Source organism: Chenopodium album, chromosome 15 (genome assembly GCF_948465745.1).
Source record: "Chenopodium album chromosome 15, dcCheAlbu1.1, whole genome shotgun sequence".
Classification (NCBI taxonomy): Eukaryota; Viridiplantae; Streptophyta; class Magnoliopsida; order Caryophyllales; family Amaranthaceae; genus Chenopodium; species Chenopodium album.
In genome coordinates this window covers 42,372,332-42,395,826 of record NC_137848.1, presented here as the reverse complement: position 1 = coordinate 42,395,826, position 23,495 = coordinate 42,372,332, and the positions used below count along the sequence as shown (strand labels likewise).

General features: G+C 35.4%; 3 protein-coding genes across 3 annotated transcripts; 2 read left to right on the top strand and 1 right to left on the bottom strand.

The window, feature by feature from the left end:
- The first annotated feature begins 1,932 nt into the window (after positions 1–1,932).
- LOC145583170 (uncharacterized) lies at positions 1,933–11,804 on the top strand. Its single transcript, XM_081640342.1, has 20 exons — positions 1,933–3,373; positions 3,524–3,727; positions 5,238–5,342; positions 5,501–5,566; positions 5,647–5,811; positions 5,945–6,019; positions 6,134–6,288; positions 6,606–6,741; positions 6,879–6,948; positions 7,031–7,158; positions 7,286–7,342; positions 7,967–8,152; positions 8,287–8,379; positions 8,979–9,064; positions 9,154–9,220; positions 9,301–9,367; positions 9,450–9,586; positions 10,402–10,493; positions 10,718–10,784; positions 11,210–11,804. Exons 1-20 carry the CDS (start codon positions 2,144–2,146, stop codon positions 11,372–11,374), a joined length of 3,351 nt encoding a protein of 1,116 aa, XP_081496468.1. The 5' UTR covers positions 1,933–2,143; the 3' UTR covers positions 11,375–11,804.
- A 1,811-nt stretch (positions 11,805–13,615) lies between these two features.
- LOC145582266 (ethylene-responsive transcription factor ERN1-like) lies at positions 13,616–14,765 on the top strand. Its single transcript, XM_081639276.1, has one exon. The coding sequence runs from the start codon at positions 13,770–13,772 to the stop codon at positions 14,742–14,744; it is 975 nt and encodes a 324-aa protein (XP_081495402.1). The 5' UTR covers positions 13,616–13,769; the 3' UTR covers positions 14,745–14,765.
- A 2,421-nt stretch (positions 14,766–17,186) lies between these two features.
- LOC145582264 (tubulin alpha-5 chain-like) lies at positions 17,187–21,359 on the bottom strand. Its single transcript, XM_081639275.1, has 5 exons — positions 21,008–21,359; positions 19,052–19,266; positions 18,758–18,957; positions 18,165–18,673; positions 17,187–17,764 (listed from the first exon to the last, which is right to left on the bottom strand). The coding sequence occupies exons 1-5, from the start codon at positions 21,118–21,120 to the stop codon at positions 17,455–17,457; spliced, it is 1,347 nt and encodes a 448-aa protein (XP_081495401.1). The 5' UTR covers positions 21,121–21,359; the 3' UTR covers positions 17,187–17,454.
- Between the last annotated feature and the right edge of the window lie 2,136 nt (positions 21,360–23,495).

The following is a 23,495-nucleotide window of genomic DNA, read 5'->3' as shown; positions in this document are numbered from 1 at the left end:
AGTTGAATTTAGGGTCTCATTTCCCTAGATTGTTCGTCCATTTAGCGCTCTAAAACACCAAGTTTGTATTTTCTTTTTATTTTAGGTATCTTTTAAATTTATCTTGAATCAAGGTCTTTCAATGGAGAATATATGATCGTGGGTGTTTGGTTTGAATCATATAAGCATAAGTAGTGAATGTAGCATTTACAGGATCATTATTTGTCCGTCAAATATGAAGGCAAGTACAAATGAAGGCTGACATTAGTTTGCGATGTACTAAAATCAACTTTTTTGCATTCTTTTGGGTAACAAGTTACATATTGGATTAGAATGATTCAAATTGCATTAGTAACTAGACATGAAGAATTTTCTAATAATAGGTCACATGCTTATGTACGACTTGGTAATGAATTATAGTGAAATGACCCATTGAATTTGCTGACGAGCTATGCTCACAGCAATATGCAACTCCCAATGTCATCAAGGCTTCTACCTAAGGCACAAGTATCCCCTCACTATGGCAACAATTGTCAACGACCTTACTAGTGACCAACTGGCGGACACTAGTATGTGTGTTCTCCCCTCAACGTGGCAACACTTGTTGATGACCTTACAAATGATTGGTCGCGCGGTCGTTTGTGTTTGCTGCCCATGTAAGTTGTTGAGCTGCATAATACCAGGTCGTTGCAACATAACACTAGTTTTTCCCCAAACGTTGCAAACGAAAGCCCGAGGACGTTAGATAACCCTTTAAAATAGATTAATTTGGGAATATATGTCAAAATTACGTAATTAATGTTTATTTCAAGTCAATATTTCTACTTTTACTTATCTTATCCAACAAAATCATCATATCCAATTTTGCCTATCTTGATTTCGAAATTGTCAATTGTTAAATAGTATTGGATACCCAAAATTTTTGTTTACCTCGACTTTATTGTAAATGCATTTCATGATTGTGCCTAGCATGTCGAGAGTGCATCTCAGCGTATAGCTAATATGCATTTACAAAGCATATAGGAGGGCAAAAATGTAAATTTTGCAAGCTTTCGGAAAAAAGCTGACTACATTGGTACATTATAATGTACCAATATGTATCATCATGCATTTATAATGTACCATTAATGTATAAATTGTCTTAATAGTATTTTTTGTGTACTATTATACATGTAGTAATACTTTTTACCATCTTATATGTTGAATATTTCCCCCCCAAAATACTAACCACTTGTCATCTATTATGTATGTAGTGATACATTTTTCTATCCTATATGTTTGTTAACAAATAGCAACTATGCGCTAAGACCATTTTCAATGGTGAGACTCAAGTGAGTATTTTTAGGAGAGAGTGAGTATTTTTTGCAATGTATACCAATAAGTTGGTATCTAAACTTAGCAACTGCAAAAGAAAATTGCTAAGTTTAGATACTCAACTTTGAGTCTCATTTGACAAAAAGTGTAGGCCCCTTATCAATATTCTAATATATTTTGTAATTTATTTAACTTTTACCTTTATTTTTTTATTTTTTAATCTTATAATATTTGATATTAAAAAAGAAATGGGTTTGGTGAGCCATAAATTGAAAGTGACATTTGTATATTTTAAAGAGTCTCACCATTGGGAAATTAAGTTTCACATGAGTTGCTAAATTGAGAAGTGGGTATGGTATCACCATTAAAGGTAAAAAACAACTCATTTTGCATTTCAATACTCAAATTTGAGTTTTACCATTGGAGATGATCTAAGATTAACCGCATGATGACCATATTTATTTTAAGTTGCAAACTATGATGGCCATGTGAACATAGTACAATTCCAAGGACAACGATGGTAATTGACTAATTTCCACAACTCCCATCTTCATCTTTATATCCCCTCCAAAATCTCCCCCCTTTTTTCTCTCCCTCAACATTCCACTTGGCTCCCTAAGTTGAGTACGAGAATATAATACCAACTTACCAAAGCAATTATTGCTACACTATTTCATTAAAAAGAAAAAAAAAAAAAAGGAAAGAGAGAGAAAGAGACAGCACAAAAACCTTTTAGCGCCTCCACTTCTCTCTTTCCCCTCTCTCTCTCAAAAATTATCCCCAAAAACCCTAATTTTCCCCAGTATTTGTGAGGCGCAAACAACCCTCTCCTACCTCCAAACCTCCATCAATGGCGTCCGAGTTGACTCAGTTCCAACACGCTTCAATGGCGGCGATTCTCGGCCCCGATCCATCCCATTTCGAAACCCTAATTTCCCAACTCATGTCCACAAACAACGACCAACGTTCTCAATCCGAAACCCTCTACAATCTCTGCAAGCAGCATCAACCTGACGCTCTCTCCCTCAAGCTTGCGCACCTTCTTCAGTCTTCCCCGCACCCTGAAGCTCGAGCTATGGCGGCGATTCTCCTTCGAAAGCTCTTGACTCGGGATGACTCGTTTCTATGGCCGAAACTCAGTGGTTCGACTCAGAATACCCTAAAATCTGTTCTTCTTGCTTGTGTTCCGAGGGAAGATGCGAAGACGATTTCGAAGAAGTTGTGTGATACTATTTCTGAGCTTGCTGCTGGTATTATCCCAGATTATGGTTGGCCTGAGCTTTTGCCGTTTATGTTTCAGTGTGTTACTTCGGATAATCCGAAGCTTCGAGAATCTGCTTTGTTGATTTTTGCGCAATTGGCGCAGTATATTGGGGAAACATTGGTTCCGCATTTGGATACGCTTCATAATGTGTTTTTTCAATGTTTGGGTGGAAATTCGAGTGCCGAGGTTCGGATTGCTGCGCTTGGAGCTACGATTAATTTCATACAATGCTTAACGAGTGCTTCGGATCGCGATAGGTTTCAGGATTTGTTGCCTCCGATGATGCAGACGTTGACGGAGGCTTTGAATTGTGGGCAGGAGGCGACTGCTCAGGAGGCGCTTGAGTTGTTGATTGATTTGGCCGGGACCGAGCCGAGGTTTTTGAGGAGGCAGTTGGTTGATGTTGTTGGGGCAATGTTGCAGATTGCGGAGGCGGAAACTCTTGAGGAAGGGACGAGGCATTTGGCGATTGAGTTTGTGATTACACTTGCTGAGGCGAGGGAGAGGGCGCCGGGTATGATGAGGAAGTTGCCACAGTTTATTCACAGGTTGTTTGGGATATTGATGAAGATGTTGCTTGATATTGAGGATGATCCTGTGTGGCATACGGCTGATACCGAGGACGAGGATGCCGGGGAGTCTAGTAATTATAGTGTTGCGCAGGAGTGCTTGGATAGGTTGTCGATTTCGTTGGGAGGGAATACCATTGTTCCTGTTGCTTCGGAGGTGTTGCCGGCTCATCTGGCTGCTCCGGAATGGCAAAAGCATCATGCTGCATTGATTTGTTTGGCTCAAATTGCAGAGGGTTGCTCAAAGGTACTATCTTTTGAGCTTTCGATAAGTAGGGGTTTTCCTATGTAATTTGCTAATTATAATGTATTCATTGTGTTAATTCTTTGTCATACTTAATGTTTTTGGGGGTTTAGTGCTAGGTAACTGAGTTTCATTTGCAATTTGAGTTGACAGGTGATGATAAAGAACTTAGAGCAAGTGGTGTTAATGGTGTTAAATTCGTTTCAAGACCCACATCCTCGTGTTCGTTGGGCTGCTATTAATGCAATCGGTCAATTATCAACAGACTTGGGGCCAGATTTGCAAATGCAATATCACAATCGTGTCTTGCCTGCTTTGGCATCTTCCATGGATGATTTCCAAAATCCTCGTGTCCAGGTAGCTTTGTTGTATTGGCATTGTTTCAAGTAATTAACAGTATTGCTTTTATTTTTACGGTGTTCAACCAATACCTTTGTTTATTATCTTGCTTTTTAGTTTCCGTTGGTAATTTTTGATGCAAGGAATTGTCTTATTGTGACAAAGCATGTGTGTCTAATTGGGTTTGAGGTTGAGCTCATCAGTTACAACTCCTTAATCGAAGCATTGTATACTTAAGTTATATAATCTAGGTTTTTTGGATTTGGGCACTAGACACTAGTAGGATAAAATAGAAGGAAATGATTACTTTAAAAAAAAATATGTTACATTTTCTCCACATAGACAAAATATACATGTCAAACCTATTGAATTATTGATAACATTTTTATAATTTGATTTGAATAAATTTATTTTATACTTACAAATATAATACTACCTCCGTTTCATATTATTTTGCAACTTTGAAGACCATATGGACTCTAGGCAAAATTTGTTTGTGTGTGTAAAACGGAGAGAGAAACATATGGATGCATGAGATGAGGAGAGAGATAGAGAGAAATGATAACCTAAAAATGGAAGGAAAAAATTTGTAGCAAATAACGAGTAGTATCCATTTTTGGCAAAAGTTGCAAATAATATGAAACGGAGGTAGTATATTACAATTCTTGGTTGAGGCATCACCATAAAATCACATACACAGGGTCAGTCTTTCAGAGGTGTGTCATAGGGGTGTGTTGGCTTTGCATATGTTTGGGATACTTGACATGTGTCCTTAATATGTCTGTGTTACCTAGTCACTGAATTTTGAATACTACTTACTAGATTCACAAAGATAGAGTGATTTTTTAGCATGCTTGAATATTGAAAATGAGCATTACATATAGAATTTGATCAGGTCTAAGTCTTAATAGCTTCAGTTAGAGGCTACTGCACTTGGCCCAGGTAGAATCTCGATCCTAACAGTATTGGGTTAAATGCATTAGTTAAGGGATTATTTAAGTCTGTGAACTTATGTCATGTTGCCACTCATCAATTCTTGTTTTCTCTCTCGTTATTTGAATGAATACATATTTTTTTGATAAAATAGACTTTGACCTATGACTGAACCTTGTGGAATTGTTGCTGCCTCTACAATATGCATGGCATTAAAGTCTTGTGCTAACCAATCCCTCTCCTGATATATTTCTGATCTTTTACTCGTTTTATGTATTTGAATTGCTATTCTTTCAACGAACTTTGTTGACTAAGATCCTTGAGGGAAATGGAATCCAACTCCCAAAGTACTCTAATGTTGTAGCTCTGGTAAAAATGATCCTGTAATGAAGTGTTGGCTGGTTCTGAATAACAGAGAGCTAAAAGAATCTGTCATCTTTCTTCCACTCTTTCTATTGTCTACTCAGTCATTCTATATGTTCATGCATAGTCATCTTACTTCTCTGTGCTTTTATCAAAATAGGGAATTCATGAAAAATTTTGCATCTTGATTTATTTTTTGTTTTGTTCATCTTCTTTTGGCTGTGTATGGTAGGCACATGCTGCTTCAGCTGTGTTGAACTTCAGTGAAAATTGTACTCCAGAGATCTTGACGCCATACTTAGATGGTATTGTGAGCAAATTGCTCGTCCTTTTGCAGGTACCTTCATCACTTGCACAAATATATTAACTCTGTTTTGTGCATGCATCTGGATGTTGTTTTTTCAGTCAGTATTGGATCATATATTTATTGTATTTTTGTTTCTCAGTTAATGTTTTGAAGTAGTTTTTTGAGTGTTTTTGTGCTATGTTATCCAGAATGGAAAGCAAATGGTTCAGGAAGGGGCTCTGACTGCATTAGCATCAGTTGCTGATTCATCACAGGTACCCTATGTTTACAAACATTTATGGTATCTTTGGGTTGATGACCTTGATGTATTTTCTGACATTACCTCTAATTGCAGGAGCTTTTCCAGAAGTATTATGATGCCGTTATGCCATACCTTAAGGCTATACTGGTCAATGCAACTGACAAGTCCAATCGTATGCTACGTGCAAAGTCAATGGAATGTATAAGCTTGGTTGGAATGGCTGTTGGGAAAGAGAAGTTTAGAGATGATGCTAAGCAGGTACATTAAAAACATAATTGCTTATTATGAAACAGTTACTGTACTAGTCATGAACTGGTTAGGATCTATACATCTGAATATATTACTTATGGTTTGCTGTATAAGTAATATATGGTTCTTTTCTGTGTTATAGGTCATGGACGTTCTGATGCAGTTACAAGGATCACAAATGGAAACTGATGATCCAACAACTAGTTATATGCTTCAGGTTTAGCTATAAAATTACTAAGACATCTTTGAATGGTTTTGATATTCTGAGCCGATTCCTATAAACAAACTGCTATTCTTGTGTATGGATAATGGATACAAATATTTTTTTCAGGCATGGGCAAGACTCTGCAAATGTCTGGGGCAAGATTTCCTTCCTTATATGAGTGTTGTTATGCCTCCATTGCTTCACTCTGCTCAACTTAAGCCTGATGTGACAATCACATCCGCAGATTCAGATGCTGATATTGATGAATCTGATGATGAGAGGTACTTTTGGCTTTTATGATTTGATTGTCTTCTCATCTTCTGCATGTTCAACCTTTTCTTAGGATTAACCTCTTAAGGACTCATAATTGCTTTTACTGATTGGAACTGTTTTAGATTCAGTAGTGCTTCTTTAGTGCTGATTTTGTTAATTGAGTTGAAGAGACTAGGTTTTCTATGGCTATGCTTGTTTAATTAGACTTATATTTACTGATATTTGGTTCATGATATGTCTCTATCACCACACAAAACAACCATTGCACATGTTCATTTTGCTTTCATATAAGAAGTACAACCTGATTTTAATGCTTCAATTGTAGCATTGAGACCATCACCCTCGGGGACAAAAGGATTGGAATCAAGACCAGTGTTCTTGAGGAGAAAGCTACGGCTTGCAACATGTTGTGTTGCTATGCTGACGAGCTAAAAGAAGGCTTCTTTCCATGGATTGACCAGGTCATATATTATTCTTTTGTATAGTCTTCTCTCAGTTGATTGAGGCTAGCATCCTCTGTGGCTGAAGGCCTTGCTTTTTCTTGGTTCCTTTTAATCTATGGGTAGTTGAAGTTGATAAATTTCATAAAAATTTGCAGGTTGCTCCTACATTGGTTCCCCTTCTTAAATTTTATTTCCATGAGGAAGTTAGAAAGGCAGCAGTGTCAGGTATTTGGCTTGTTTGTTGCTTCTATGCTCTTGCCTATATCAGCTATAGCTTTGATGTGCTCTTTAATTTTGTGTTTTACAGCCATGCCAGAGTTGCTGCGCTCTGCTAAGTTAGCTGTGGAGAAGGGGTTGGCCCAAGGTCGGAACGAGTCTTATGTTAAGCAATTGTCTGATTATATTATACCTGCTTTGGTAGAGGCTTTACACAAGGTGATGATTTTTTCTGTTCCCTTGATTATTTTATACTTTATAGTATTGATGAGCTTGATTTTGCATGTATTCCTTCATCTCCCTGGTGAATCTGTATCTGACCCTCATTATCCTACTAATTTTGCAGGAACCTGAAGTGGAGATCTGTTCAAACATGCTTGATGCGCTTAATGAGTGTGTTCAGGTATCTCTCGTAGGCCTGTGAAATTTTAGTGCTGATGTCTAATTTTCAAGCTTTGATTTAGCAAATAACTACTTTTTGGGCCTGGGCGATGCCTCGAGTTATCGCATTATTGCCATCATTCAAATCCTTATTATGTTTTAAGTTTAATAGAAAAACATGTAATGTGGTAATACAGTAATAGTTTAGTGGTCAACACTTTCGTTTTTAAACTTGAGGTTGTGGGTCCGACATGAAAGAAAAGCTTCAATTAAATTAGGAGAGCACCACGTGACACTAAGCAGCTAAGCTTGTTCAGGAACGCTTTTGAGAGAATAACATGTATTATGGTAATATCTTTGTGGTTATAACATAGCTTTTACTTAAGGTTTTGAGTTTAAATCTTGTACAATCCTTGTTTTTAAACACATGAAATAAAAGACTCAATTAAATGAGGAGAGTGCCACGTGACACCTAAGCTTGTTTGAATACGCTTTCTAATATCTAGTATAGATTGTTTGATTCAACCTAAGATTCCTTGGTACTCTAGCATGTTACTGCTTATAAATTTGCCAAAAATCAGTTTATTAAATATATTATGGTTGCCTTAACTATTTGGTGGCAAAGCTAACTCCATTTTTCTGTTAGGTATCTGGAACACTTCTGGATGAAAGCCAAGTAAGAATCATAGTAGATGAGATAAAGCAGGTTATTACAGCAAGCGCCTCCAGAAAGGCAGAGAGAGCAGAAAGGATCAAAGCTGAAGATTTTGATGCTGAAGAAGGAGAAATTCTTACGGAAGAAAATGAGCAAGAAGAAGAGCTTTTTGATCAGGTGAGTTTATAAGCATTGTAGGCTTAGGTCTTTTGAGATGTGTTTGATTTATTTATTATTTTATTATTATTACTATTAGGTTTTAACTTAGAATTTTTTTGATGCTATTAATCTTTATTTTATGTTTGAGCCAGATTGGTGATTGCTTAGGCACTTTAATCAAGACGTTCAAGGCATCTTTCTTGCCCTTCTTTGATGAGCTCTCGTCATACTTGACACCTATGTGGGTAGGTTCTCTATCTCCCAGGCACAACTTTTTGTTCAAGTAACATTAAAATCATTAGGTTTTGCAGTATTATGGTTTTGAGACATGTAATTTTATAGATTGTTTCCATAGAGTTATGAGGCTCTCTGTAATATTCTTTTGTGCCAAATGTGTTGGTTGAGCTCCTGTGTCTGTCAAAAATTTAAGTTGCTGGATATAAGATAAACTAGGTGTTATTCTGTGTTTGCTATATAGTACTGCCAATCAATCGCTATGTAAATATTTTTGCATATTGTACTAGCTCTAGTTGTGGAGTAGCTTTCTGTTTGCAGATAATTCCTTTAATCCTCTTAGTTGAGGATTATCTTTTGTGGTGATTTGCTGAATGATGACCTTATGCTCATATATATTCTCAACTCTTTTTATTTAATTACAATTAATCTATATAATATATGTAAATTGAATTATGAGAGTAATTGCCATTGTTTGGGGTATTATATCAGAACTAGAGCATTCTTAGTATTATAGCATTCTCTCTTAATATGCAAACTATCCAAATGTGTGTCTGTGCTGTGCTTTGTTTCACGTTGGGGGTGAATTAATGGGTTTATTGGCACACAGGGCAAGGATAAAACGACAGAAGAAAGAAGAATCGCCATTTGTATCTTTGATGATGTTGTGGAGCATTGTCGTGAAGCAGCACTTAGGTGGATACTATTAACTGATATTTTTCACTGTTATATCCTTTTATTTGCTTCTTTATCTTATATATTTATTGCATGTGTCGGTAATGCAGATACTATGATACCTTCCTTCCTTTCCTTTTGGAAGCTTGCAATGATGACAACTCAGATGTTCGGCAGGTGACTCCAAACTCTTTTTCTGTTGTGTAATTGTTAGAGTTGCACTTGGCATTTTAGTTATATAATTTTCTGGTCTGCAGGCGGCTGTTTATGGTCTTGGTGTTTGTGCGGAGTTTGGTGGATCTGTGTTCAAGCCTCTTGTTAGAGGTGTGATTTACTTGTGTTTTTCCTTCACAATTTGGATTTCCATAATATCATCTGTTGACAAGTAATTTGGGATTAAATCCAGAGGCTCTTTCAAGATTGGATGCTGTGATAAGGCATCCCAATGCTACACGTGCAGAGAATGTGATGGCATATGACAATGCTGTTTCAGCTCTTGGGAAGATATGCCAGTTTCATCGTGATAGTATAGATGCTGCTCAGGTATTTCTAACTTGTCTATCTGTTATGGTCATCTTTTTTAGTTGAATGTGTTTGACCCTCAATTTCTATAATGATGGTGAAGTTTTAATCTGACCATTGGAGCTTTTTATTTGAAAAAATTTAATTAGATTTTGAATTAACGAAAAACTATTTACTTGTATATCTTATTTCTATAATAATTTTACATGTATTTCAATTAGGGTCCGTTCGGCATCACTATAGTTTTCAGTTTTATTGGTTTTTTTTTAATTTTTTTTTTAAGCCTGAAATAGTTTATAAAAAAAATAAAAAATAAAGTCCAATTTATTAGAATTATTATAAATTTGAAAACTAATTTATTGGAATTATTATAATTTTGAAAATTGTCAACAAAAAAGTCCAAACCACTTTTTGTGGTTTCCTTTTTTTGTTTTTAGTTTTTAAAAAAAACAGAAAACAAAGGACAAAAAATGATGATGAATGACAGAACGAGTTTGTAATTTCCTTTCTTTGTTGGTCCAAAACTCCCAATATAGTTTGCCCAGTTCTTTTATTTGGCAAGGAGTCAAGGACCCACTATTTTTTTTAAATGCTTCTTTTTTCGCACTACTAAAAATTAAGGCTTCGTACTCATTCAATTTTAAAAATTTCCCACCATCTCTCATCACATCTACCTTTTTAATAAAATAATTACTGTGTGCTACACTCTCAAACTCCACCTAAAACTATGTGCCTCGATAAAGAGGCAAACTAAAGTTGGACGGAGGGTGTAATTATATTTGCCTTGTTTGATTTTCATCCTTTTAACATATATATATATTCATCTGACTTGACAGGTTGTTCCTATGTGGTTGAATTGCTTGCCGATTAAAGGGGATCTAATTGAAGCCAAGGTTGTACATGATCAACTTTGTTCCATGGTTGAGAGGTAAAGTGCTTTAAATGCATGTTATTATGCAAAAGTTGCTCTCATTCCTTCACACTTTAAAACTCTAAGAAATGTAATGGGATTTTTTTTTTTAATAATCTTTTCTTGGAGTTATGAAATAAGGGGTGTAGGGGTTGTAAATTGATTTATGTTTAGGTTTGTATTTGTAATATCACTATTTCACATGATGTCTGTGATAACATTTGCAATTGTGTTCTTTGCAGGTCTGATGGAGATTTGTTAGGACCGAACAATCAGTACTTGTCCAAAATAGTAGCAGTTTTTGCTGAGGTACACCTTACTGTCAGATGTGAATTTGTTATCTCATGAATGCTAATATAACTTGAACTGCCATTTTATGGGGCAGTTACTCAGTTAGTCTCAAATCATGCTTCATTTATTTATTTTGATACGGCATCAGCGTTTTGTTAAACTATTATTGTTACCTGTAAATAAGTGAGATTTGAACTTGAGTAAGCATATTTGAGATACACCGGTTATTGCTGAGCACCTGCATACATGACATATGCCTTGGTGTTTGCCTTAGAGGAAAGTGGGAACTTTGGCATGTTTTCTTCGTTTGCGTACCTTGTAACATCTTGCTGATAGTTATTGTGTAAGCTTAAGTGTGCTCTAATTTATATCTGCCAAAAACTGGTAATATCTTGCGTCTCTGATTTGTTCCACTAAACCTTTGCTCACTATGGTGCTTCTAGGTCTTGTGTGCGGGTAAAGATCTTGCAACAGAGCAAACTGCAAGCCGAATGGTCAATTTATTAAGGCAACTTCAACAAACCTTACCGCCCTCTACTCTTGCATCGACCTGGTCATCCCTTCAACCTCAGCAGGTGTTGGCCTTGCAGTCAATTCTCTCCCAATAGTTTCACGTGTCTTTGTTTCATCTTTACGTGGAAGCCTGCTCAAGATGTGAGCAGGTCTATTGTCTTCTATTTCATTATTCTTTTTTCATAGCATATAAAATATCCTCAATCGTAATTTTTGCTGGTGGCACGTAGTTGGTCAATGTGGTTGTCTTGGTTGGGGAAGATCAGATATCAGTGTACAATGTGTATATTATGAGTTGTCTGTAATCAGTTATCTTGCTATGATCTTAAGTTACAACAGATGAAAAGGAGATTAAGAAGAGTGTGAGGTCATATATATGTTGTCTAATAGCGTTCAATTTCTTGACAGTTTGAAAAAAATTTTGTGAATCAATTTTGTAGCAATTTTGGGGTCTTTGTCTCTGCAGTAACCAACTTAATTTTTGGGGTGTATTGTGTATTTATTCATTGTTTGAGGTTTGCTTGATATCTTAATACTGTACTTTATAATGGTTCCATGCTGTTGTATGTGTTAATAATTTAAAAACTATAACAAAAAGAATTCAATTGTGTATTTGCTATTCTTGTTGCTCAACCCAGGAAACTAGCAAGGGTAGCATGTTTTTCTCTGTCCCTTAAAAGATTACTACTAAGTAGCTTTTTTTTTTTTTTTTTTTTTTTTTTTTTGGTAAATTGTTTACGTAATTTAGTAAAGACAGATTGTGGATTTCAAGGGTAAATCGAGTGGGTGCAAGGTGTAGTTGTAAACCAACTTGGCTCGAATAAAGTTTCCCGCATTTGTCTTTTATTTTATCCGTTATTTTGTAGTGTAGTTTGTTGTAATTCTGTGTTTTCTTTGTTTGTTTGTTTTATCGTTTGTAGTTCCTGGTGAAAAAAAAAAGATTGTGAGGTCCAAGATAGTTTAATAGGGCATCTTAACAAATTAAAAAGAAAAAAAATGAGGTAATGTTAACGGATGAAGGGAGTATTCCCTTTCTGTGAGATGCTTGGTTGATGTGAACTTTTAAAGTGGAATATCCTAAAAAACTTTACTATTTACAAAATAGAGGAATTCACTTATATAAACCCCCGGTAAGTTAAGTGTATAGTGTAACTTTTAACAACGATATAATGTACATTAAAAGTTCATGGGAATTACTACTTTCTATTTCGATTGCAAAACTTGGTCACACTTTTATCAAGTTATGAATTTGCTTAATCTATGAAAAGTCATTCAAATTTAACCAGACTTTCAGGATGGGCGGGCCAAATCTGGGCAACAGAAACTTATGTTCATTTCGAGTTTAGGCTGTGCTAATTCAGATTGAGTTAATTTGATGGGACTTAGTTTCGACACGTCTAATTAATTAAGTTAATACTAATTAGTAAGCGATATCCGTAATGACAACATTGTGGTTTTGTGAACTTATATTTTGTAAAGACATGGTCACATGGAGGATATTATGGTAGCCATTTAGTAATGGCAATACGCCTATACTGGTTCCTAATGATTACAGAATAGACTGAGTAGACAGTAGGATACGATATTGAAATTCATAGATTCTGTTTTTGAAACAATTGATAAATTTGTACTTGGAAATTAATTGTAAAAATTTTACTAAAACTTAAAGACGAATGAGTCATATATGTCAAATTTTTTACTTGAAATTATCTGAAATCGAAAAGCTTGTAAAATTCATGTGAATGCTAGCTATCTTAATGAAGTTCTGCAGGTGGTATGCAAGACTTGTAATCGAATATGTTAAGGTTCTTTCTACAGAGAATAGTGATACATGAACTTGTATGTGAACTTTTAAATTCTTGTATTGTGTTGAATTACGAATTAATTTATTGGCGTTTAAGTGTTTTTATAATATATTTTTTTAATTTTTTTTATAGCGATGATAACATATCTAGATATAGAATAAGCTAATTAACATGAATACCCATGGTCCCCAAAGATGATCCCTACTAGAAGAAGATGAATACAATTAATCTAGAGAAGGATGACATATTAATACAATCATTAAACCTTGTTTATGGTTGTTAGAGGGTATTTTGGTCATTTTACTTAGATTAGGACAAAGACATTTGTAGCAGTAACACATCATTTGTAACAAAAACAATTAGTCTAAACTAGAAAAGATAATGATTTCAACGAAGATAGTCAGCTTAGCATATCTTTTTTATAAAACAATACATTCTCACGAAGAGCACAAAATATTTTAAGTACTAAATATTTGAATTGAATGCAAGACATGTTGACAACTCCCCCACTAATTCTAACTTACATGAAAATGACCATTCTTAGTTAACTTCCATTCCCTCCATTTCTTTCAACCCCCTTTAAATTCATCCTTACATGTCTTCCTTTCCTATGTTCAATTTTCGCTTAACTCGAGCCCTTTGATTAGAGAAAGAGAGAGCGTGTTTAAGAAACTCGAAAATTTCTATGGAGATACAATTCCAACAAGACTTCATTGGTCAAATGGGAGCGAAAAATGTGATCCCAATAAACAAAGTCACAAAGCTCAAAGGAAAATCAAAGAAATCATCAAGTAGCGCGAATAGAAGCAACAAATTTGTAGGGGTGAGGCAAAGGCCGAGTGGGAGATGGGTGGCCGAGATCAAAGATACAACCCAAAAGATTAGGATGTGGCTAGGCACTTTTGAGACCGCGGAGGCTGCTGCTCGTGCCTACGATGAAGCAGCCTGCCTGCTTCGAGGGTCAAACACTCGAACCAATTTTGTTGTCACTCATGTTTCTCCTAACTCCCCTGTGGCTTCTAGGATCAAAAACCTTCTCAAAAACAAAAAACTAGAGTCCCAAAAATCAAGCAATGTTGATGATCATCAAGTTGCTAATACTTTAGTTACACCCTTAACTACCAATTCGGTTGCATTTCCCTCAAGCACTACTAACACCGCCTTTTCAAACCCTTTTAACTTAGCTAGTACTAACAGTAGTATAGCCCAATTTCAGGGTAATTTTGGTTATAAAAATCTTGATAATTTTGTTGCACAAACACAAGGTTTACATCAAAATAGGGTGTATAATGGTGATGTATATAGGCCTCAAATGAATGGTTTTGTTGGAAACTACGAGCTAGTTGATTACTCGACGTTATTCCAATGTGGTAACCCTGGAGGTTGTGACATAAATTCTAGCTTGCTAAAGCTGCCTCTTAGTCTAAGCTGCCAAAACCAAAGCCAAGAGACGTCGGAGATGCCTAAAAATGTAGCACTTCCACAAGCAATGAGCGCGGAGTTGTTAGAGATGGAGAAGATTAAAATGGAGAAGGATATCTCAGCATCCTACTACAACGCGGCTAGTAATGGACTACACGAGTTCATCGATTTTGTACATGATCCTATTGAATCCCTTTGGGATCTTCCTCCACTTTATTCATCTTTTTGTTCAATTTGATAGCCCATTTTCGCCTTTTTGTTCATGCCTTCCTTGGTTGATTAGCCAAAACACCTCAACTTTGCTAGTTGAGAGGGATGAAAGCCAAAAGAGAAAAAAGAAAAAACTCTTTGGCTTTGATCTTATCAATCTTGTTTTAGTTTATATTTTTTGTCCTTACTTATTTTGGTCTTGGTTAAGTATTAGGAATGGATCAACTTTAAGCTTGTTGGAAATTTATCGACGAGGAGTTTTAAGAGAGATGGAATTTGTCCTCTCCTAATCTCTTGCGTGATTGTATTGTATCTACATATGTATACACATTTTCATACTTGTGTACTCTATAATAATTAATGTCAATGATGAAAGGGTTACATAAATGGTTTATTCATTAGTTCATTGTATTAGCAAGTCCTTTATTCTTTTTTGTAATTGTGATTCGATCCCATGCTTTGCTTTAAAAAGGATTTGATGTACAACAAAAGTGCATCTTAGTTTTAAGAGGCATGATGTACAAATCATACTTTATAGTTAATTAAGCGTGTGTCGTTGGTATTAGTTTTGAAATTAGTGACCTCGGTTGTTGGGTGCTACATAAACTATTGATTTCTTATCAGGGTCTTTACAAGCCTAATTGACTGAGACTAAGTTTGAACCAAATCTCCTAGGAAACAACTTTGAATAGTCAAGCTCGAGCCAGAACTCAAAACTTTTTCAAACATTAATCTCAAGTTCACTTACCTTGAAAACTCCACTAGAGTAAAATTGATTAAAGCTTAATACGAAGTATATAGCAACAATTTCATAGTTAAATTTTTGTTGTTTACTTCAATTATCATACCAAAACTACATAAAAAAAAAAGAAGTATGTCAACTAAATATAAATGACTTTATAAGGAACGTGTGACTAGACTGACAACTAAATTGTGACAAAGAGAGTATTAGTTCAAATTAAAGTTCATATTATGTAAGATACAATAGTAAAAAAAAAATGTCGAGCCTAACGCACAAACTTTTGGAGGTGAGTTAAAATGTGCTTAGTTCATAACAATTATATAGTATTAAGAATTCAAGATTAAATTGTTCACAAGCCAGCTAGATTTATCAACACCTTTATTTCTTATGTCGCTATGAATTAGATTTTCCTCAGATTGACAATGAATTATTCGTTGGACTTGTAGTCTTTATACACATACATGTAATGATGTTTGCTACCATGCAATGAACATATATAAAATATACAAGTTATGTGGCAACATGGCATGTATAACTTTATGACTAATTTTAATTGTTTGAAATTGAAACAATCATTTTAATCATATTATATGTGCAATAATGACCCAAAATAATGAATATTTTACTATTTTAATTCCTAAGACTAATAATATAAGTAAGCTAAGACGTGAGATAGTGGCACCCTCGTAATAGAGGAAGAAATATTCATTAACGGTTGATGAGGGGAATAGGCTTCGTTGAAAATATCTATTATAATAAATGGCCTCCATAACTTTGTCAATTATTCTTTTCTAATCATTATTATTATTTAAACATTATCTGACATTCTAGATTCTGGCTCTTGCACCGAATTGAAAAGTGATACAAAATATATTTACCTTAATCCTTAATGCCCTTAACTCCATTATGATTAGAGGTGTCACGCTGGGTGTTCGGATTGAATTCAGTGAGGTTGGATATATATATATATAATATTTTTCGTTTCGATTTCGAATCAGTTCGTATCGGGTCGGATGTGGTACGGTTTTGACACCTCTAATTATGATTTTATCCCTTTAAATACTTGGTACCCAAATTTATATTACCTTATTTGACCCGAAATCGAACTAAACAATTTATCATCTGAAGTTGGCGTGGCCCTGACTGTATTATCCCAACATGACTTGAATTGAACCTGATCTAAAAACCTGAATTGACAGGTCTAGGGTAGATGATTCATTAGTCACACTTATGCCCCTTTATAATAATTCTTTTGCTCTTATGTTATACCTATTGATGCTTGTTTATCTTATTTATATGCATGGTACATGCACTGATGTACATCATTAGGAAGGATGCAAAGAAGTGAGCTACATCAACCTACTGTGTTTTGGGCCATCACTTATTCAATAGCACTTCTTCAATTGCTAGTAAAATTAACCAAAATTCTACAAAACCACTTATTGCTATTAGCTAGCTCAACTAATGCAATCCGCTAATTATCAAATGAGGCCTTAATTGGAAAAAATGCAAAATCTTTCACAAATACAAGTTGTACTATGAAATGCAACAAATAAAGTGGTTGCAATGGTCACGATATAAATCATCTTTTGCTCTACAAAGCCGCAACAAAAACCAGTAATACATTGGATCAGTATAGATATTTAGATCCCGATTCAGACAAGTTTTGGGATGTTCTAAATGTTTGAATCATACCCCTTAGTTCAATAATACAGTAAGTATATTGTGAGAAAAAAAGAAAAAGAAGTAGAAATTGGACATCAGGCTATTTTTTTTAGATTTTTACACAATGTGGAAAGGATGTACATTTTTCAAAATCCCAGTCCCTAAACAACAACTTATATAGCAGATTGATGCCACTTGAATGATAAATTTACACAGGAATTTCACTCGAAAATCAATTATCCACCAGAAAAAATTACAATAATACACTGCAAAAAAGGGTACTAGAAACCAGAGATGAAATTGCTAACATTGACCCTGTGATGCCACCACCTTAGTACTCTTCTTCCTCCTCTTCATTACCGCCCTCAGCCCCAACCTCCTCATAGTCTTTCTCGAGAGCTGCTAGGTCTTCTCGAGCTTCTGAAAACTCACCTTCTTCCATACCTTCGCCAACATACCAGTGCACAAATGCTCTCTTGGCATACATAAGGTCAAATTTATGGTCAATTCTGGAGAAAACTTCTGCCACTGCAGTATTGTTGCTGATCATGCAGACTGCACGCTGCACCTTGGCAAGATCACCACCCGGTACTACTGTTGGTGGTTCGTAGTTGATTCCACACTTGAAACCAGTAGGGCACCTGTAACATGTTTAAAATCAAGACTGTTAATGAAAAAGAGCCTTCATTATTTGAACAATAAGCCAAAGGCCTAGCCACAATATGATGCAAGTTTTGATCAAAGTCTTTTTACAAAACTAGCCCTCAATTTGTTCTCTTGATCTGATTTTACAGAACATAATTAATTCTGATCCGAAACAGTATTTTACTAAATTTTTCAAGTTGAAGAATTAAGAAGCCAAAATGGCTTGCAGTTGTATCCACTCCCCCATACCTTTCCAGTGAACGGCATTACATAATCTGCTTTACTAATTGCAAAACGATATCAGTTGATCACAAGAAATATGTACACTAATGTGGTTTTGGTAACCTAAATTGATACTATTAGACATAGACTCTTTAGATACAATACTAAACTTACCAATCAACAAATTGAACTGTTCTCTTGCTCTTGATAGTGCCAACAGCAGAATTGACGTCTTTGGGAACAACATCACCACGGTACATCAAACAGGCAGCCATGTACTTTCCGTGTCTTGGGTCACACTTAGCCATCATGCTTGAAGGCTCAAATACAGCCGTTGTGATCTCAGGTACTGAAAGCTGCTCATGGTAAGCCTTTTCAGCAGAGATAACAGGGGCATAGGATGATAACATGAAGTGAATTCGAGGATATGGAACAAGGTTAGTTTGGAACTCTGTAATATCCACATTGATGGCTCCATCAAACCTTAAAGAAGTTGTTAATGAAGATACTACTTGGGATATTAAACGGTTCAAATTGGTATAAGTAGGCCTCTCAATGCTTAGGGATTTCTTGCATATATCATAGATTGCTTCATTGTCTAAAAGCACGGCAACATCAGTGTGCTCCAGGAGAGAATGAGTGGCGAGGACACTGTTGTAAGGTTCGACAACTGCTGTCGATACCTAAACATTGAAAAGTAACACCATGATTTTCAAGCTTTCATTACATGAACATGCACAGGAGAAGTCAGATTATAAATCACGTACCTGAGGAGAAGGGTAAATTGAAAATGCCAGTTTTGACTTTTTCCCATACTCTACAGACAAGCGCTCTAAAAGCAATGACCCAAAACCAGAACCTGTGCCACCACCAACAGCATTAAATACCAAGAAGCCTTGCAATCCAGTGCAACTGTCGGCCAATTTCCTTATCCGGTCAAGGCACAAATCAACCATATCCTTTCCAACTGCAAGACAGGAAAATTAACAATTCATTTAATAAGTGAAAAGTGTAACATAAAGTAGCAAGTTTGACATCTTGCTTAAAAATAATCCAGCAACCTGTATAATGTCCACGAGCAAAGTTGTTGGCAGCATCTTCTTTCCCTGTGAGGAGCTGTTCTGGATGGAAAAGTTGCCTATATGGCCCTGTCCGTATTTCATCGATCACAGTTGGTTCCAAATCGATAAACACAGCTCTAGGCACATGCTTTCCAGAGCTAGTCTCGTTGAAGAAGGTATTAAACGAATCACTTTCAACACCTACAGATGTGTCACTGAAAGAAATGAATAAGGAAAAAATTAGACACAAAACAAAACTTGGAAATTACTGTGTTGATTCCAGGATTGATCATCTGCTTGAGAAAATCATACCAAATTATACAAGTTTTGCAGATGATATAAGGAACAAAATGTTTCATCAGAATCAGATATCTAAGAAGTACAAATACACTACATGATCACCTTGACAAGTCATTCATTCCATGAAGATATTACGCCATCCTTTCAATCATAGTTCATCACTTATGTTCAACAATTAATCAATTTGGATCTAATTAAGAACACTGACTAATTTGTAGCAATGCAGACAGCATAATCTGTAATCTAGTTTTGCATGCTAGTAAAATATTTTATTCATTGAGTGCTCTACCTCCGGGTCATTGGCATCATACACTATACTATAATACTAAAGTAGATATTGTGAAAACAAGCTATAATTCAATCTTTAACTATATCTATGTGAAGCATATAACTACAACAATCACACAAATGACTATCCTAAATAATTCATTCGGTTCCTCATTGACACCATTTCTCCCCATTTAGTTATAATGACTTCAAATTAGCAAGAAATATTTGAGACATTAGGAAGAATTGAGAAAAAACAAAATGTTATATATTTGGTATATAGAGGGTGCAACCTTGATTATATCCTACCATTCCTTCAACACTAACAAAATCTACACAAATTAACATTAAAATCAAAAGTGAGGATGTCAGTGGAGCGGTTCAAATAGGAGAGCCTCCCCATCCCCCTCCCCCACTGGGGCGGGGGTGGATCTAGAGTTTGAGGGTGGTGATTGGTACCCGCCATAGGTGGTGGGGTGGGACTGGATCTCAAGTTGTGCCCACTTAAAAATATTGAATAATGGAGTATATAATGATAAAACTTAAAACCACCCTATACCCACTTAAAAATAAGAACAACTAGATTTAACAACTGGGTTTTATCTTTATAATGAATTTGGTTTTGATTTTTTTTTTTTACTCCAAATGAGGTAGACAAACCAAATGATTTTGATACTTGTTGGACAATTAAGTTTGTAACATTTTTTTTTGGTTCAGTACACTTTGTTCTTTATTTATTTTAATTTTTTTTGGTACTCCGTAAATAACATTTTACTAGATATGTACAATTTTGAGGAGTTAAGGTTGGGACTTGGCGGGTGGTGGGATAGGATTAGGCAGTTGGTAGGGCAAAATGGTAGAAAACAGGTGAATATGGATAACCAAGTAGGTGGTGGGACGGAATGCTTTTAGATTTATATTCGTGGAGTGGGATGTGTTGAATTTTGGACCCACCTTTAGAGTGAGGATAGGTATGAAAATATTTGGTGGAGAAGGGGATGGGAAAACTAACATTTACCCCGTCTCGCCTCATCTACTCAAAAGAAGAAAAAAGGCCAAATTTGGCGCCATTCCAGCAACATATCAGCATACTGCCATTTACTTCATGAGAACTCAATTAGTCAAACTAAATATCTCCAAAAAAAAAAAAAAAAAGATCGAGAAATTTCAAACATAAATTTTTGATCATCTATTACTAGAAACGTCTGACCAAAATTCCAACAATTAATCTCAAAATCCAACCCAAAAGTAATTATCTCATCATAATCAAGGAAAATATAAACAAACCCATTTCATCAAATGCAAAATAAACATCAAAAAATCGATCAATTGATTAATAAACCAATTTATAAATAACTAAAAGAAGAAATTAAAAAAAAAAACAGAAACCTGGGCATCATGCCATCTTGCTGAATTCCATGTTCAAGGCAAAAAAGCTCCCAACAAGAATTTCCCACTTGAATTCCAGCTTGACCAATGTGAATGTTGATCACTTCCCTCATTTTTTCTCAACAACAGAAGCAGAAATTGGTTGATCGATCAAATTCTTGTTAAAGTCTAAGCTCACTTTTTTAATTTTAATTTTAATTTTTATTTTGTGAGAGTATTTTGATAATAGCTGTTAATGTATAAATATCTGGTTGTCTATGTTGATTGGGAGAGAGAAGAAGAAGAAGGTGCTCTGTTCAACTTTGACAGACAGGACAGCGTTTCTTTAAGATGACAGATAACACAAAGGATGCGATGTAAACTGCACTACTGCTCACCTACTGTTATTGATTTATATGATTAATATATAATCCCGAGTTGTTTTTGAGTTTATAATGGTTATAAATATTTTTACCATTCATTCATATTCGAGATCTTTTCTAGAGGTAAATAGGTAAGATTAGACGAGATTTGATCTTGGGTTTTTAAGTATGGTCTCCAATTTTTAAAATAGATTAGAAAGGGTTAATAATATTTTTAATAGTAATTTTTAAGATTGTTTGTAAAATAAATAGGTGGGCTTGAATGGGACTAACAGATAGGAAGTTAGGGTGAGTGGCAACTGGCAAGGGTCGTCCAGCTGGGTTTTGCACTGATTGTTGAACGTTCTTGTGCATTACTAGGATGGGATTTCTGTCCCTTTTTTAGCCTTATTTGATAATGTAACGGTACTTTTAATTTAATTAAATATCTCTCTTCCGGTACCTTATAATATGTGTTTTGGAAATCATTGAAAGTCAAATAAAAATAGAAGATCGATAATTCGATAAAGGTCAATTAAGACAATTTTTAAGGGACAAAGAAAGTAAATTAAACTACAATGAAGTGGAAAAAAAAACACTATATTTAACAGTTTATTAATACAAGTAAATTACGTAAATAGTTTAATTGGAAAAACAATACTCCCTCCATTATATATTGTTTTTCTTATTTGAAATCTTTTTGTGTGAAAAAATTGATTAAAGTAGGATAATAATATGAGGAGAGATTGTTAATGAGCACTTTACTCTTATTTTGATGATTGTTTTCATTTAATTATCAAATGAAGAGCAAAAACCAACTTTAGATTAGTTGAATGCATGGTACACTCAAGTGTGTATAAAATATTTATAAAATATTTTAGAAACCGAGAGAATAGAATATAAGATGAGATATAGATTGCTGGCATATAATCCCTAGTCCCTACCTACCCTATAAGAAGTGCATGAAACAAGCGTAGAATTGTCTTATCACCACTGATCAGCGTATTACTCAAATATATACCTTTCTAGAGAAACAACTTCGACCCTCCTTCTCTGCACAAGTACAATATCATTATTCTATTCTTCACGAGCCATCCCAGGTTAATAACTGTGCTAAACCTGGCCTGTTTAACACAGGTTATTTTCGTCTTAAAAAGTAAGGGTGAAAATGTCCATCCCCAATTTGAGAGATAACTTCTGTTAATTTGTCGTTTTCTTCTATTCCTTAATCCTGGTTAGTCGCTGTCACTCCATTGTTTGGTGCTTCTTCTTCTTCTTCTTCAACTTGACTGGTTGTTCTTCACTCCCCATTCTTTTTTTGTTCTTCCATCGAGCAAGAACTTGAATGCTTGGGTGATGCCGTTTCATCGATCTTGAACTCAGATCGATTTTCTTCTGGGTTCAATTCTCCGGTGTTCATAAGGTAGGCGTTCAATTGGAACATATTTGCGAGTTAATTTGACTATCCCACATACCTTCATCATCTTCTTTGAGCTCCATTAATGGTGGACACCAAACCTCAACACCATTTTCGGCGGCTTTGCCGCCAAATCCAACGAAAACCCTTAGTAAAAATATAGAAATTAAGGGAATGGTTAACCCTAAAGGGAAGGTGTTTTCGTTTGCTTGTTTGATTTCCCCCCTCCTATTGGTATTCACCATTGATAGAGCTTGTGAGCTTAACTCCGTCCTAATCCTCAGAAGAACCAACTATCGGAAGCTGCGCAACGCAATTTGACAGAACAAACAACCTCCGACTGAGAGATCTAGCAACCAACGCTTGACAGATCTACCAAGCTTGAAACCTCTTTTTGTGTTTGGCTCATGGCCTTTTCTTTTTCTCTCTCTATGTACTGCTGATGAGAAATGGCTTTTTCTTTTTCCCTCCATGACATTCAATTCAAGGAGTGGTAAAAGCTTAATTCAAGTGTAATTACCGTGGTTAGCAGTGAGCCTTTACCGTGGTCACTCCTAACGTTTCAAACAAACTTTCCGTTAGCTTGTTTGTATTAGGACAGGTCATTTGTCAGGTGCTGCAGTAAGGGAAAGTATTTGTTTAATACCTGTTCATGGATTCCAAGCCCATTTAATTACAAAATTGCCATGTGCTAAACTTGGTTTGTTTAGCACAGTTATAAACTTGAATT